General features: G+C 37.7%; 1 protein-coding gene across 1 annotated transcript; it reads left to right on the top strand.

The window, feature by feature from the left end:
* Positions 1–10,962: 10,962 nt before the first annotated feature.
* LOC133864581 (uncharacterized) lies at positions 10,963–14,624 on the top strand. The gene is made up of 2 exons (XM_062300964.1): positions 10,963–11,066; positions 13,231–14,624. Exon 2 carries the CDS (start codon positions 13,272–13,274, stop codon positions 14,448–14,450), a length of 1,179 nt encoding a protein of 392 aa, XP_062156948.1. The 5' UTR covers positions 10,963–11,066; positions 13,231–13,271; the 3' UTR covers positions 14,451–14,624.
* The last annotated feature ends 634 nt before the right edge of the window (positions 14,625–15,258 follow it).

Below are 15,258 nucleotides of genomic sequence, written 5' to 3'. Positions count from 1 at the left end.
ACTCTATTTTAATCGATAGTCACCGTATTTCATTTAAATTCCAGTTGTCAAGTTATGTTATACAAAATTATAGGGCAAAATTCATATATTCCCTTAAACTACCACCTAATTGACAATGTTCTCCCAAACTTTAATTAAGACAATGTCCTCCTAAACTATTAAAAAATTGTTAATGTTTCTCCAATGATGAAAGAAAAAAAGAAAAAAAATCTGTTGTGGGTGCTGTTATGCAGGTAAAAGTACACGCAAATTGTAAATTAGATTATCAAAACAAATTCAATTTTAATTATAGTTCAAGGAGTTAGCCTCCACCTGCTCAACGAAGACGGTGAAGATAGCCAGACCCACCGTTATCATACAAACTTTTTTTTTTTTTTTCTTTTTTTATCAAAAGTTGAGAACTATAGTGATTTGTGAGAATTGTTGTGTTTTTGCAAAACATTATGTGGTTTGTTTTGAAAAATGTTTTAATGATGAGGCCAAATCTAAGAATCCGTATGGTTATTTGATATTTAAAAAGAGATTTCAACTTTTAATAAGTGAAGAGTTTTAAAAAAAATCTTGAAAATACATAAGTGAGATGTGCGTGATTTAACAAACATACCCATTGAGAATTGCTTTATGTTATCCATGTAATATATTGACATGTTTTGTTGGAGAAATTATACACATGCATGATGCATCTCCTGCACATTTTTATACAATCAAATTTTAAATTCACCATTGAATTTGTGGGACCCAATGCGGGTCCTATAAATCCAATGGTGTATTTGAAAATGAGATGTGTAAGAAATGTATAGCAGATATATTTATATCATTTCTCGTTTTGTTGAGATCTCAATTTTGATGAGTGTTGTGCAAATATCTACTTAAATAAATAGGCAAATATTTATACATTTTACTCGCAAGTGCACAAGATCAAAACAATAGTATAGCAGGCAAATACGAGATCATTTCCACGAGGATTGGTAAATTATGTTTAAAAAGATATTCCTAAAAGAAATAAATTTGATAAGACGGGATAAAAGATTGAATTAAAAATAATAAGAAGAAAAGGTAGGGCTTCGATATCCACCGCTAATCATACTCAAATAAGATTTGCAATATGCATAGTACTATAATCATAACATGATGTTTAATGCTTACCAGCCACAAGGGAATGGTATCTTCTCCTAAAGCTATTGATTTCCCTAAGTAACGAGTTATGCATGGTATCTACTCTAACTCTTTTCTCCCTTGAAGGATTTAGCATGGTATCTACTAAGTTGTTCTTCAAGGAAGCATAAATCCACGGAAATCGGTAAACACACTAAGATTGAAATATGGTATCTATTTCAGTTGTCTTTATGTTGATTAATTCAAGAACCTGTGTCGGGGTTCTTTCGTTACTCTATTATGCCCAGGACTCGGTCATCCAAATTGACATAAATAACAAATTCATACCACATGCATATGATGGCCAAACATAAACATTCAAGGAATTCAAGAAACTATAATTAATCAAATTAAGCATCAATATATAAATTGTAGTAAAGCAAATTGATAAACTTAAAGAGACGTGATTAGGGCTTCAATCGAGCCCTAACTAAAGTATTAGTTACAACTAATATAAACTAAAATTATATACATACAGAAAATAAATAAAGAAATAAAATAAAAACTAGAAAGAACCTCCTTCATGATGTAGCCTTTAATTTTTCCTCAAAGCTTGTGTGTCCTTTCTTCAAAGGCTAGATGCCTATTTATAGGGATTAGAGAAGCTCTAGAAGCTCTAGGAATCCTAGAACAATTCTAAGTAGGTCTTCTAGTCCAAATAGAATAATTACAAGTCTTTTCTTTTTCTGAAATTTCTATCCAAGTAGGAAAAGGATTCCAAAATTCGTACAGATTTATAGTCTTTTATTGCGGGACAATTTTGGCATGGTAAACATCCGAATTAAGAAAAATATATTTCTGACATATTTATTTGATTTTATCTTATCTTTCCAACACCACTAATTTCGTTGCAATCCGATACTTGAGCCGAAAGTTATGATGAAATTACTGAGATGTGCTCATTTTGGATTCTTTTCAAAAATAACGAATTTTTGCCGACTTCTCTTTCCTTAAATTCAAAATTGATTGGAATTGAATATATCCAAAAGTGAGTTTGCTGACTTCGTTATAATCTTGGAATTTGATGAATTTTCTTCCAAAACCTGTAAAATACAAGAAAACACAAAAACAATACAAAACATCAAACTATAACAAAACTAAGAGCTTAACATATGTAAATTAAGGGGTTTGAATGTGTAACATTCAACACTTATCAATGAGCTTTTGTTGAGATCTCAATGAGGACGTGGATCAATTACTTAACAAATTTTCTTATAACATTTTTTTTTTAAACCAATTGTAGGGGCCGCAGCCCTTGCTGGCCTTAACATGACTATGCCACTGCATACATCTCCTACACATCTCCATAGTTTCAAATCTATCATTGAATTTCTTGGACCTAATGTGGGTTCCATAAATCCAATGGTGGATTTGAAAATGAGACGTGTAGGAGATATATCATTTCTCGTTTTATTGAGATGTAAAGACCAAGAAAATAAATAGGAAATTTAGCAATGAATAAATTGTATTTATTAAATATGAAAAAATAAAAGACTTCTAATTTACCGTGTGTATGTGATCAATATGTAACAAAATATCTAAATGCGGAATTTAAAGAAAATATATATTTTGTTAATGAAAATTGAAATTGATTTCTAATAAAAAGCAAGTGTGTGTGTGTGAGGCATATAGCAAATTCAGCACATAAGCAATGAATATACAATTAAAGCGCAAAATTCATATGATTTACTACTTGATTCTTTTGCTGTTGCAACCTAGAGAGTGCCAGAGTTTTTAGGTTCTAGGTTCAACTAGTATCTTGGTCAATTTAACCATCTTGTCAAAACCTCTCTCTTGTTTAGAGTACCCAGAAGCAAAATGTTAAAGAGGAAAATACACACCTTTAGGGAGCCTTGGATAGTGCATGAAGTCATCCCATGAGAAAAGCAGCTATCAATCATAAAAAGTGAGCAGGAACACTTTGCATATGTCAGACTTATGTTCTCAACCATATGTAAGAATAATTTATCAATGCACAATGAACTAATAACCCAGAAAAAAAAAATACATGAGATAGCTGGCCTACCTTTTGAAGGAACCGTCCTGCCACAAAGCTCCCAATTTATTTTATTTTATTTTATTATTATTTAAAAAAAAGAAAAAGAAAAAAAAAGAACATCATGCTATCAGAGGACAAGACAAAAAGAAAATCTCATCCTAGCTTGGAAAAACATGTCTAGTACATGTCACAAACACCAATGGCTTTCCGAAGGGACTCAAAACTGCTACCATTTAGCGGTTTGGTAAGAATGCCAGTCAATTGGTTTTTAGTGGGATGAAAGAGAGAGATACTACCTCGGATTCCACAAGATCACGCAAGAAGTGATGTCTGATGTCGATGTGCTTGGTCCGAGAGTGCTGAACGGGATTCTTGGAAATGTTGATAGCACTAGTATTATCACAGTTGATAATCATGGTATCCTGTGAGAATCCGTAGTCGCTTAGCAGTGTCTTCATCCACAGTAATTGGGTACAACAACTTCCCGCAGCAATATATTCAACCTCAGCAGTGGAGAGAGATATAGAGGCTTGTTTCTTACTCATCCAAGCTACAAGATTGTTTCCCACATAGAAGCATCCTCCCGAGGTGTTCTTCCTATCATCAGCATTTCCAGCCTAGTCTGCATCAGAGTATCCTGTAACAACAAGATTTATTTCTCTGGAATACCATATGCCATAAGGAAGAGTATCATTGACATACCTGATGATGCGCTTGACTGCAGTGAGATGAGATTCCTTAGGATTTGCCTGAAAGCAAGCACAAACTACCACAATGAAAGCAATGTCTAGTCGGCTGGCTGTAAGATATAGGAGACTCCCTATCATACTCCTGTAAAGAGATGGATCAACTGGTTTTCCTGCAAGATCATTGCTAATCTTGACACTGGTACTAATGGGAGTTCGGGCACAACTCTTCCCATCCAGACCAAAACGCTTAACCAGATGTTTAGCATACTTGGATTGGGAGATGAAGATGCCTTCAGCAATTTGTTTTACTTGAAGACCAAGAAAATAATTTAGCTCACCAATCATACTCATCTCAAATTCTTGCTTCATCTCTTCAGAAAACTCATGGGCAAGAGAGTCTAATGTGGCTCCAAAAATAATGTCATCAACATAAATTTGAGCAATGAGTTTGTGAGCACCTTGATTTCTGATAAATAAAGTCCGATCAGCTTGTCTCCTTGTGTCACGCCCCCGTTTTGAGATATAAGAGGAAACACGAACTTGGGTGCTAAAAACATTTAAATGGAAGCGTGCATTTACAATATCTAGATTTTAACTTTCTATTTTATTATTTCTGTCTATTAATAATTATTTACAAAGCCTTGAACTCCAAAAAAAAGACAAATTATAAAAAATAAAGATTTGGTCGGACCACAAAGATCTATTGCCCTTAGCGAGGTCTACGCCAATACTAAGAAATGACATCGTCTTACTGGGTCATCTGAAAATATTTGGGGAAAAAGGGGTGAGTTCGACAACTCAGTGAGAAAATTACAACACCAGGGAAATAAAAACATGCCATAAAATCTTCATGCCATAATCTTTAATCATGCATAATGACAGTTTATGCAAAATATCAAAATGGACAATTAAACATGAAACTTATGAGTAAGTGAATGAGGAATATGAGTAATGGCATGCATAATGACAATTTATGCAAAATATCAAAATGAACTATTAAACATGAAACTTATGAGTAAGTGAATGAGGAATATGAGTAATGGCATGCATAATGACAGTTTATGCAAAATATCAAAATGAACTATTAAACATGAAACTTATTAGTAAGTGAATAAGGAATATGAGTAATGGCATTCATAATGACAGATTATGCAAAATATCAAAACGAACAATTAAACATGAAATTTATAAGTGAATGAGGAATATGAATAATAGCATAAGAAATTTATAATGAACCAGTGAATTTCTTTTGGTTTATTTTCTTTTAAAAACTGTAACTATGGTTTAACCCTTTACAGACTCTACACCGTTATTACCCGTGAGCGGAGCACGTTGGCTTTTGTCCCAAGGACCTATGGACTCAGTCTGTCGTCACAGAGGAGAGTCACCGGGTTGGAGATCTTCCCTAGGTGAAGGCTAACCCCGGCTAGTAGCACACACCTTCTTTCGGTATGCTTGCCATGCTACCCTATATGGTACTGATCGTAACTGTAATAGTGCCTCAGGGTTAAACAATTACTGCACATGAATGTTTTCTATAATATTGTACATGAATGTTTTCTATAATACTGTAGGCTCTGCTATAACTACATACTTTATTTTAAAACTATAAGGGCCGCTTTCAAAATTGTAGTCATGTGCAGATTTTAAACCTTAGATCATTTTTTCATACAACTGTATTCATGTATAAATCATAAACTTTGAAATGATCCATAACTTTGAAGTGCACTTAGTCATAACTATAATTATGCATAATCCATAACTTTGAAATGCTTTTGATCATATTTGTAATTACGCATAAATCATAACTTTAAAAATGCTCTTAATCATAACTGTAATTTATGCACAAAATTCTTGAATAATAACAAACGAGTAATAAAAGCTTGACATTAAAAATCACATAAATAAATGCTTGGTAAAATTCCTCAACACTTTTTCAAAAGATTTGCAATAAAATCTTGTTGGGGGTTTTTCGGTGTTGTATCCCCTTCCTTGGATTTGCCATTAACGTCAAGGTCGAGCTTTTACCTAAATAAAACACGAGGATAAATTTAGCGAAGCGTTCTAAAATTTCAGTTCTAAGACTTAAATTAAATTATCCTATATTTATATATATGTATTCTACATAATATGTAACTATGGATCTTCAAGCCGTACTTCCTATCAACACATTTTAGTAGATTTAAGAAGTCGACACTCTAAAAATTTCAATATGAACTCATTCGACCTAAACCATATAAAATTTCTTTGAATCCTCTAATCACTAGTCCAACACTCCATATCCCATACAACCAATATCAAGCCGAGCTCATTCAGAAAAATCCTAATCACAACAAATCTCAATCATCAAATTCATAATTCAACCCTATAAGCCAAAGAAACTCATTCAGTTTCTCTAAGAAATCAAATCCAGAATTTATTCTCAACGTAACCAAATGAAATCAACAATTTCCGACGCTAATATCCAAAATACCTTTTTCTTACACACATTAAAATCATCTTAGTTATAATTCATTACTATAAAACAGACCATCAAAACATTTAGCCAATATAATCAACACCTTATTATAAAAAAGTACTCTACATATCTTAAAAATCCCAACAATCTCAAACATGTGTATTCAGCCAACTACAGTAAATATACCAATATTTCTAACAAACCCCAACATTACAGTTTATAATTAAAACCCAAAAAATAATCATAAATCCTAACACTACACACGACTACTGCCCATATACACTGCCGAAACCCATTTCAAAACAGGGAAGAAAAACAACCGAAATACACAATCCAAAATGCCCAATTAGTTCAACCAACTTACAACCCAAATCCATATACACACATACATAGTTAGAGAACCATTCAACCAAATACACCAACAACTTAGCTAACAAAATTAGTAGAAATCACAATAAATTAGTATACTAATTTCTTCCTAAAAATTACAAGATTTACCGAAAATCTCACCGGAATCGTCCTTCTGTCGAACCTGCCGGAAAATCTTGCTAGAAATCGCCACTAGAAGCCACCAAATCTCTCTCTCTCTCTCTCTCTCTCTCTCTCTCTCTCTCTCTCTCTCTCTCTCTCTCTCTCTCTCTCTCTCTCTCTCTCTCGGTTCGGTCCGGGTCACGGGTTCTCCCGAGTTCAGCTCATGGGTCATGGGTCCAAGCTCCACCAATCGTCGACCCATCGGTAGAATCGATCGGTACTCGCATCGCCAGCGTCGATCCATGGAGGATCGGCCTCCCTTGGGTCACGGCTCGCCGGTTCTCTCCCCTCCCTCCGGCTACCTCTCTCCCGATCTCTCGGTCTCTCTTTGACCCTCGGCATCTCTCTCTCTCTCTCTCTCTCTCTCTCTCTCTCTCTCTCCTGTTTTCACGTTCTCGTCTCTCTGATCTCTCTTTGTGGGTCTGTGTGTTCGGGAAGCACAAGAACGAAAGAAGAAAGAAGAAATAAGAAGAGGAGAAGAGAACTTGCTGAGCAAGTTGTTAATTTAATTTATTTATATATATATATATATATATGAGAAATGATCCCTACACTCCTTTCTCACAACAGCCCTACAACAAGCTGACGTGGCTGATAATATTTTATTATTTTTTTTGTTTGTTTTGTTTTCTTTTTGTAAAAAAATAATAAAATATTACCAGCCACGTCAGCTTGTTGTGGGACTGTTGTGAGAAATGAGTGTATGGATCATTTTTCTATATATATATATATATATATATATATATATTTTTTTTTTTTTCTGAACTTGTTGCTTAAGTTACTTAACTTACTTAATAAGTTATATTTATATTTATTATTATTTTTTTTTCCAACTTCCTTATTAAGTTAACTTAACTTACTTAATAAGTTTTGTATTATTATTATTATAATATTGAGTCTAATAAAATCTGGGGCATTACACCTTGTAAATCCCTTTGTCAAGAGATAAGTAGTGAGACACTCATACCATGCCCGAGGAGACTGCTTAAGCCCATATAAAGCATTTTTCATCTTGTACACATGATGAGAATGATGAGGATCTTGAAATCCTTTCCGCTATTCTACATAAACCTCTTCTTGTAGAGTACCATTCAGAAAAGCACTCTTTACATCCATCTGATATAATTTGAAACCAAGATGACAAGCAATGGAGAGAAGAATTCTGATGGATTCTACCTTGGCAACCGGGCAAAAGTTTCATCAAAGTCAACTCCCTCTATTTGAGTATATCCCTGGGCAACAAGATGGGCTTTATTTCGGACCATAGTACCATGCTCATCTGTTTTGTTCTTGAAAATCCACTTGGTACCAATGATATTCTGTTCCACAGGACGGGGAACCAAAGTCCAAACATCATTTCTGGTGAATTGATGAAGCTCGTCATGCATGGCGGACACCGAGCTTTCATCTTGTAGGGCTTCATCAACCTTCTTGGGCTCTGTTTGAGCAAGGTAGCAGCTATAGGTGACTTGATTAGCTACTTCACTAGTAGGATGGATGACTCTGTTTCTTAGCCTACGCCCTTCATCAACGATCCCAAGAAGCTGCTGAGGAGGATGATTGAGCTTCACCCATGACCGCTTGGGAGGATTTGCAGGAGTGTCCTCATCTTCGAAAGCACTGGCACTGGTATCTGAAGTTGTGGGAGAAAAAGGAGATTCATCCGGAGACACATTTGGAGAAGCCTTAATAATAGCTGCTGACGGATCAACTGAATTGATCTGATTTTCCTCCTTGTTGCTTGGTCTCTCAACTTCTTCATCATCAATAACAACATTTATAGATTCCATCACAGTCTGTGTTCTTTTACTGAAGACCCTGTAAGCACGACCGTTTGTGGAATACGCCAAGGATATACCTTCATCACTCTTAGAATCAAACTTCCCAAGATTCTCCCTGTCACGAAGGATATAATATTTACTTCCAAAAGTTCTGAAGTACTTTACTGTGGGCTTTTTACCTAGCCAAATCTCATAGGGAGTCTTGTTGTTTCATGCCTCAGGTAGACCTTGTTGATAATATGACATGCAGTGTTCACTGCTTCTCCCCAAAAGTGTTGAGCAAGATTCTTTGAGTGGATCATCACTCGAGCCATCTCTTGAATTACCATGTTCTTTCTTTCTACAACTCCATTATGCTGAGGAGTGATAGGAGAAGAAAATTCCTGCTTGATTCCATATGAAAGGCAGAATTCTTCGAACTTGGAATTTTCGAATTCTCTTCCATGATCACTGCGGATTCTCATAATCTGGCAATTTTGCTCAACTTGAATCTTCTTGAATAAATGTTGAGTTGCATCAAAAGCATCAGATTTTTCCCGAAGAGGAATAGCCCATGTATATCGAGAGAAATCATCCACAATTACTAGTATATACCTTTTCCCACCTAGACTAGCAGTTCTAGTAGGGCCCATGAGATCGGGGGGCAGCCAAACCTAGGATATCCACTATTCAGAAGACAAGATTAGTTACAAAATAGTAGCACTCACATACCCCTGATGCAGTGGTCGTACCTTACACTTTAACGTGTAGCCTAACACAAACGTCTCCCAACCAGGTCTCCTACTTGAAGAGGTCTTCAATTGAATCCTTTACCTTAGGGCCAACCCCTAAGATAGACTTCAAGTTAAGCGTAGCAACAACACACACATCAACGGTTTTAGAGAGATCAACTCAACTCAATAACCTCACAATATAGCTCTCTAAGCACTAATGGAGTTCAATACCGAATTCTTGCAGTTTTCAAGCCTAGGGGCCTCTATTTATAGGCTAAGGGTTCAAATGAGCGTCTGGCTTGATAAAACTGGGAGCCGTTTGGACAATTGTGCAACCGAAATTTTGAAAATTTTGCTGAAATTTTTCATGTTTGAGAGCCGCGTCCGGACGGTGTTGCCCTGTCATCCAGACGATTACACGTCCACTGCAAGTAATTTCCATATAAAGGCTTCGCGCGTCCGAATCGGAGGTATTTGTGTTTGGAAAGAAATCTTGAAGCTTGATCGAACCCTGAGAGTCGTCCAGATGGGTTGCTGAAACGTTTGGATGGATGCAAGTTGAAGCAGTTCGAAGCTTCTCGACATAGAGGAAGGTCCAGACGGATGATGCTATGAACACTTTGGCGTCCGGATGGATGGTGCTTTGGACAGCTGGGCGTCCGGACAGTATGACACGTTGTCCAGACGGCTGACAGGGAACCGAATTTTTTGACTTGTGATCTGGGCATAATTTTTTGGAAGCACTCTGAAATAGTGGAATCCCTGTTAAAAAACATCATTACAAAGAAGCGATTTTGTCCAAGAGAATGTGGCCAACTACAAACTAACAGTACGGTTCCACATTCGGATTGTACCGCACTCGGACTATACATTGGTTGGACTGAGCCCACTCGGATTGTACCCTTGGGTTGTGCATAGGTCGGATATACACAACAACTCTCGAGTTGTGCATAGGCCGAGTATGACCAAGATCCTGAGCATTTATTAGGATCTCAAGCATTTATTAACCGGTTAGATCAAATCAAAAATCATATCAGGTGTTAGTACGGAGTGCCACACCTAATATATACACACCTTATCGAGCGTCAGAACATCATGACTGGTCATTATTCATATCAGACAACCACATGACCTCCTCTACATGTCAACCAAGGAAAAGGAGGTCGATATATAATGGTTAAAAGGTATGGGAAAGAATCTAATCTGATCATTCTCTCTCTCATTTTCCCTACTGACTTAGGCGTCAGAGGAGGCTCTGTCGGGCAACCCTCAGTGGGTACTTGTTTTGTTGCAAGTCACCAGTGAAGGAGCAAACCTGAGACTGCCACATCACTTGACTGGAAACTGCATCAACACTACCCATCCCTTTGTAGAGGTAACATATTAACAAATTGTAAAAAAATTAGAAGTCTAGTATTTTTCTTTCAAAAGAAAAATAACGTTGGTAGAATTCGGAGCACAGCCAGCTCTAACTAAGATTATCGACAACAATAAGCTTGCGCTGCTTGAGGCCCAAAAGGCCTAAAAAATGCTTTCCAAGCCTGTTTCAGTGCCATTCATTCTGGGCCTGAATAGTACATTGCATACTAAACCAAGCCCGGCACACGTTTACCCAGTTGTCACTCTAACCTATAGAACAAGAAACCCACATTATATTACTTTTGAGATCGAACAGATCGCCTCAGTATAATCCTCTGCGGTCTCACACTCGATCCTTCTGCCTCGTCTTCGATCACAAAGGTAATTTTACATTGATCTCTCATCCCAATGCTTTCAAGTTTCTGAGTAACTCTGTGAACATAGCGCGGATTAGGATCGGATATTGCTTCTAGGGTTTATGAATTACCTTTATTCATTTTTTTCTTTCTTGCGATTATACAGTCTAGGTTCTCTTTTTGTTTTTTTTTTGGATGAACAAGAACTTTATAGACCAAACTAAGCAACAACAATCCAGCAAGCTGGAAAACCATCCACCCAAAAGGGCTTACAAACCAAAAGAAACAAAAAACACAGGCCCTTACACATAAGCCTCTCAACAAACAGAACAGAAAATACAACACCAGAAAACATCACTCCAGCAACAAGTTCTGCAGATTCCAAGTCTGCAGAAGCCGAGTATTCTCTGTTGACCTGCGATACTTCCCCTTCCCCATAAGCCTTGACTTGATTTCCCATTTGGAAGAACTTAATGAATCTTTGTCTGGAAGGACGTCACTTTGAGACGTGGGAAAGTATAGTTCACTGGTGTCTATCTGATCTGAGGAAGAATTGTTTTAAGACCAGGTTGCGTATCCTATGTTTAGGAGCTGCTGTCTATAATCTATGGAAGCAGAGGAATGCTATTCTGCATGGCAGCATTGTGTATACTGAGGAAGATCTACTGTCAAGGATTAAATGGGAGGTTAGAGCTTGAATATTGGTGACGGGGAACTTCAAGAACTCTAGAGAGAACTGCAAACTGGCTCGGTTATGGAATTTGTACTAATTCCTGTTGGCTAGTTGGTGTTTCGGGATTGCTTAGACCTGCTGGGATTTGTTTGCTGCAGTTTTGCTAGGAAAGGAGTTTGTGTCTGTTGTAAAGGCTTAGAGGGGTTGTTGTGAACTCCCTTGCCTTGTTGAGTTTCTGATGTTGTGCAGCCTTGATAGGCATGGTGTTTCGGGTTGTATTTGGCCTCGTTTGTGTTGTTTTGTTTGTTTGTTGTAAGGGATTAGTGGGGCTGCTGTAGCCTACTTTGCCTTGTGTGTAGTGTGCACCATTTATTGTGGGATTTTGTATCAGGTGTTTGGTTTTATAAAGATTTCTTTCAAAAAAAAAAAGGCCTTCCTCTGAACACAACACATTTCCATGGATTAAGTTATTACGTTGAATCCAAATATGATAAACAACTGCCCCTAGACTCAGCTTGCAGAGCCTAGTTTTAAGGCTTTCTCCTCTCAGCCAATTAATACTCCACATTGCTACTTCATCCCAATCCACATCCAGAGAAGATTCCAAACAATCTTGCATTACATTCCTCCAAACCCGGCTGCTAAAACTACACCTGAAGAACAAGTGATCCCAACTCTCAATACAGGCTCTGCAGACTGGACATAAAATATCACCCTCATAGCCCCAAATGCACATTTTTTCCTTTGTAATCAAGGCATCTCTAAATACCAACCAAAGCAAGAAAGAATGCCGAGGGATAGCCATCGAAAACCACACTATCCTCCACCACCGAACAACATTTTCCTTCTTCCTCAGAGCATCCCATGTTTCTGCACAATTATAAACTCTTTTTTTAGCTTTCCAAACAGCCTGGTCATCTAACCCAATTTTCACTAGAGAGAGCTGACTTTGGATGTGAACAAGAAGATCTGACCGAGCATGAGGCCAAAACCACTCCCCCCTCTCTTGATGATGGAAGAGAGTTTAGCATCAATAAAACTACCTGCATCATAAACCGGTCTAAAACCATACCTATCCAGTAAGTAGCCATCCGGATGCCAGCCGTCCATCCACAAAAATATCCGGGTTCCATCACCTACCTTAAAGCTCAAAAACAGCTTAGCCATAACTCTTAGCTTAAGAAGTTGTTTCCAGCTCCAAGAACAGGATTTAGGGATAGAAATCTCCCAAAAATACAAGAAATAGAATTATTTTCCGAACCTTAGGCTTTGTTTTTTAAATTATAATCAAGTTTGTGGGATTGTGAAAATTAAATTATTTATTCAACTGAGTCCGCTACGTCCTTATGCTTTCGCTAATGTGATTTTTTACACTATTTTTATGGAAAAATTAATTGTATGCATTAGGGGATATTTTTTTAATAATTGAATTTAGGGCAAAATTTATCAGACCTCTTGCTGTGGAACTAGCTCAAGCTCTGGTCTTATGTGTATTGTGTGTGATTTCTCTTTGCAGTTTATCAGACCTCTTGCTGTGGAGCAGTACACAGGCAAAGCATGTCTCTCTGGTTGGGTCTGAGAAGGGTTTCCCAATCCTTCAAGACCTTAATATGCCACCGTTCCTCGGCCCATCGTCCCTTCACCACTCAATCTTGCAGCCGCCGAGTCCTGTTCTTTGTCAGGAACCTGTGGGAGCTACACTTTTACTCTGCAAAAATCCAAAAGGATGGCACCCTAGGCCCTGCCACTATGCTCCCCCCAATCCCTTCCCTAGGACCTTTCGCACTCACCAATTCATGGACGAGGACAGTCCTCAACGGTAAGATCTTCATTTCCTTGACCAGACAATTGGTCTTGTATAGATCCCCCACCGGGTTGGAATACCCTCTTCCCGGTCGATTCCACATCTACAGTCCTGACACCGGCGAGGACTACACTCTTCCTGAGGCTCCCCCTCTCCCTTTTCCCGTTAAACTTTTGGAATTTGAAGACTATAATGATTGCTACTTTGGGTTTGATACTTTGTCCAATGAGCACAAGGTCCTCCTTGTTCAAACGCTTCCAGACTCTCAAAACCCATTGAACCCATTGAAGAGGCTTTTTTGGGTTTTCACACGGAGCAGCGGATCATGGAGTCGGATACACCCTTTTCCCCCTGAACAAGTATTTGGTTTTCCAAAAAATGAAGAAGGAGACGTTATTTTTGCTAATGGCGCAATTCATTGTATTTATGATCCCAAAAGTGGTCCGTCAGATAAATATATATTGGCTTTTGATATGTCGGAAGGGCAACTTAGAAAGATCCCGTATCCTGATGATTCGTTCTCTGGAGAGCTAACTCAATTTGGTGGATATTTGGCTTTGATAGAAAACTCGTCATTTTTTCCATTTGGGTCGCGGAAGGGGTTGCCTGGCGTGGAGTACGACAAGTTGCAGTTATGGATATTGAAGGACTACAAGAATCTCAAGTGGGTTAAGGAAACAATTCATTTACCTTTTGGTTGGATGAAGAATAACCTTCTTCTTGCCTTCGACTATAACACTGGTGAGATGTTTCTAAAACCGGAGGTTAATCAATACTTCACTGAATACTTCATCTATTATAATACGAAGACGGGAACTATTAGGCATCTTGAAGCCACCGGATTCCCCCCTTGGTGCAAGGAGTCGGTACATGCTTACGTTCCCATCATTGAGGTTAATTTCGATGATAAGGAGAGGCAGAAAAGTTTCTAAAAAGTCAAGCAGCAAGCAAGTGTAGATGATAAAGGGGATGATGAGGCTAATTCAGCAATAGAAACAATCATGCGCGCACATACTCGAGTACAAAACTGCTGCTTCTGTTGTAAACTGATGTAATTTTTTTTTTTAAAAGGAATAATGATATGATCTCACAATATTCTCCTATAATATTATCAATATATAGTTTTGATAATCAAGATATATGATTGCATATACATAGGTTGCATATGGGGATAAATCAGCTGCAATGAGCCTACTACTTTTGTCAAGAGACCGAGCATCAACCTAATCCTCCACACCCTTCCCTTTGAAGGACAAGTTTGAAGGGGCCACAGTACAACTGGAAACAGGAACAGAGGATCCAGTTTGCTTTGAAGTAAGATCTAGGCGTTCAATCATCTGCGCGACATGGGCAAGTCCTTCAGTCACCTCACGCTAAACTCCTTTGCTTAGCTCCTTTACCGAGTTATTACGGGCAAGTAGCTTTTCCTTAAAGCCCCGGGTGCCCTTTGAGATTGATTCCTTATACCTGTTGCAACACATATATCCACACGTACACCTCAGTATGAAATTGACAAAATGAGAAAAAAATCAATTATAACAAGAACCAAAGTCCAAAAGGCATCCTATACCTGGCTGAAGCAGCAGACAATTTAGATTTTAGTGTCTCAGAAAAGGAGAATATCTCATATGTGCTTGGCCTTCTTGGACTATCAGGTGGTCGCTGGCTAGTCTGGATGATGACACAAATAGTCAAAGATACAGATAGAAGTACTGACAAAAAAAAAAAAAAAAATTACAG

This window comes from Alnus glutinosa, chromosome 1, assembly GCF_958979055.1.
Source record: "Alnus glutinosa chromosome 1, dhAlnGlut1.1, whole genome shotgun sequence".
NCBI lineage: Eukaryota > Viridiplantae > Streptophyta > Magnoliopsida > Fagales > Betulaceae > Alnus > Alnus glutinosa.
Note: the sequence above shows the minus strand (reverse complement) of the source record. Positions and strands in the feature narration are given on the sequence as shown.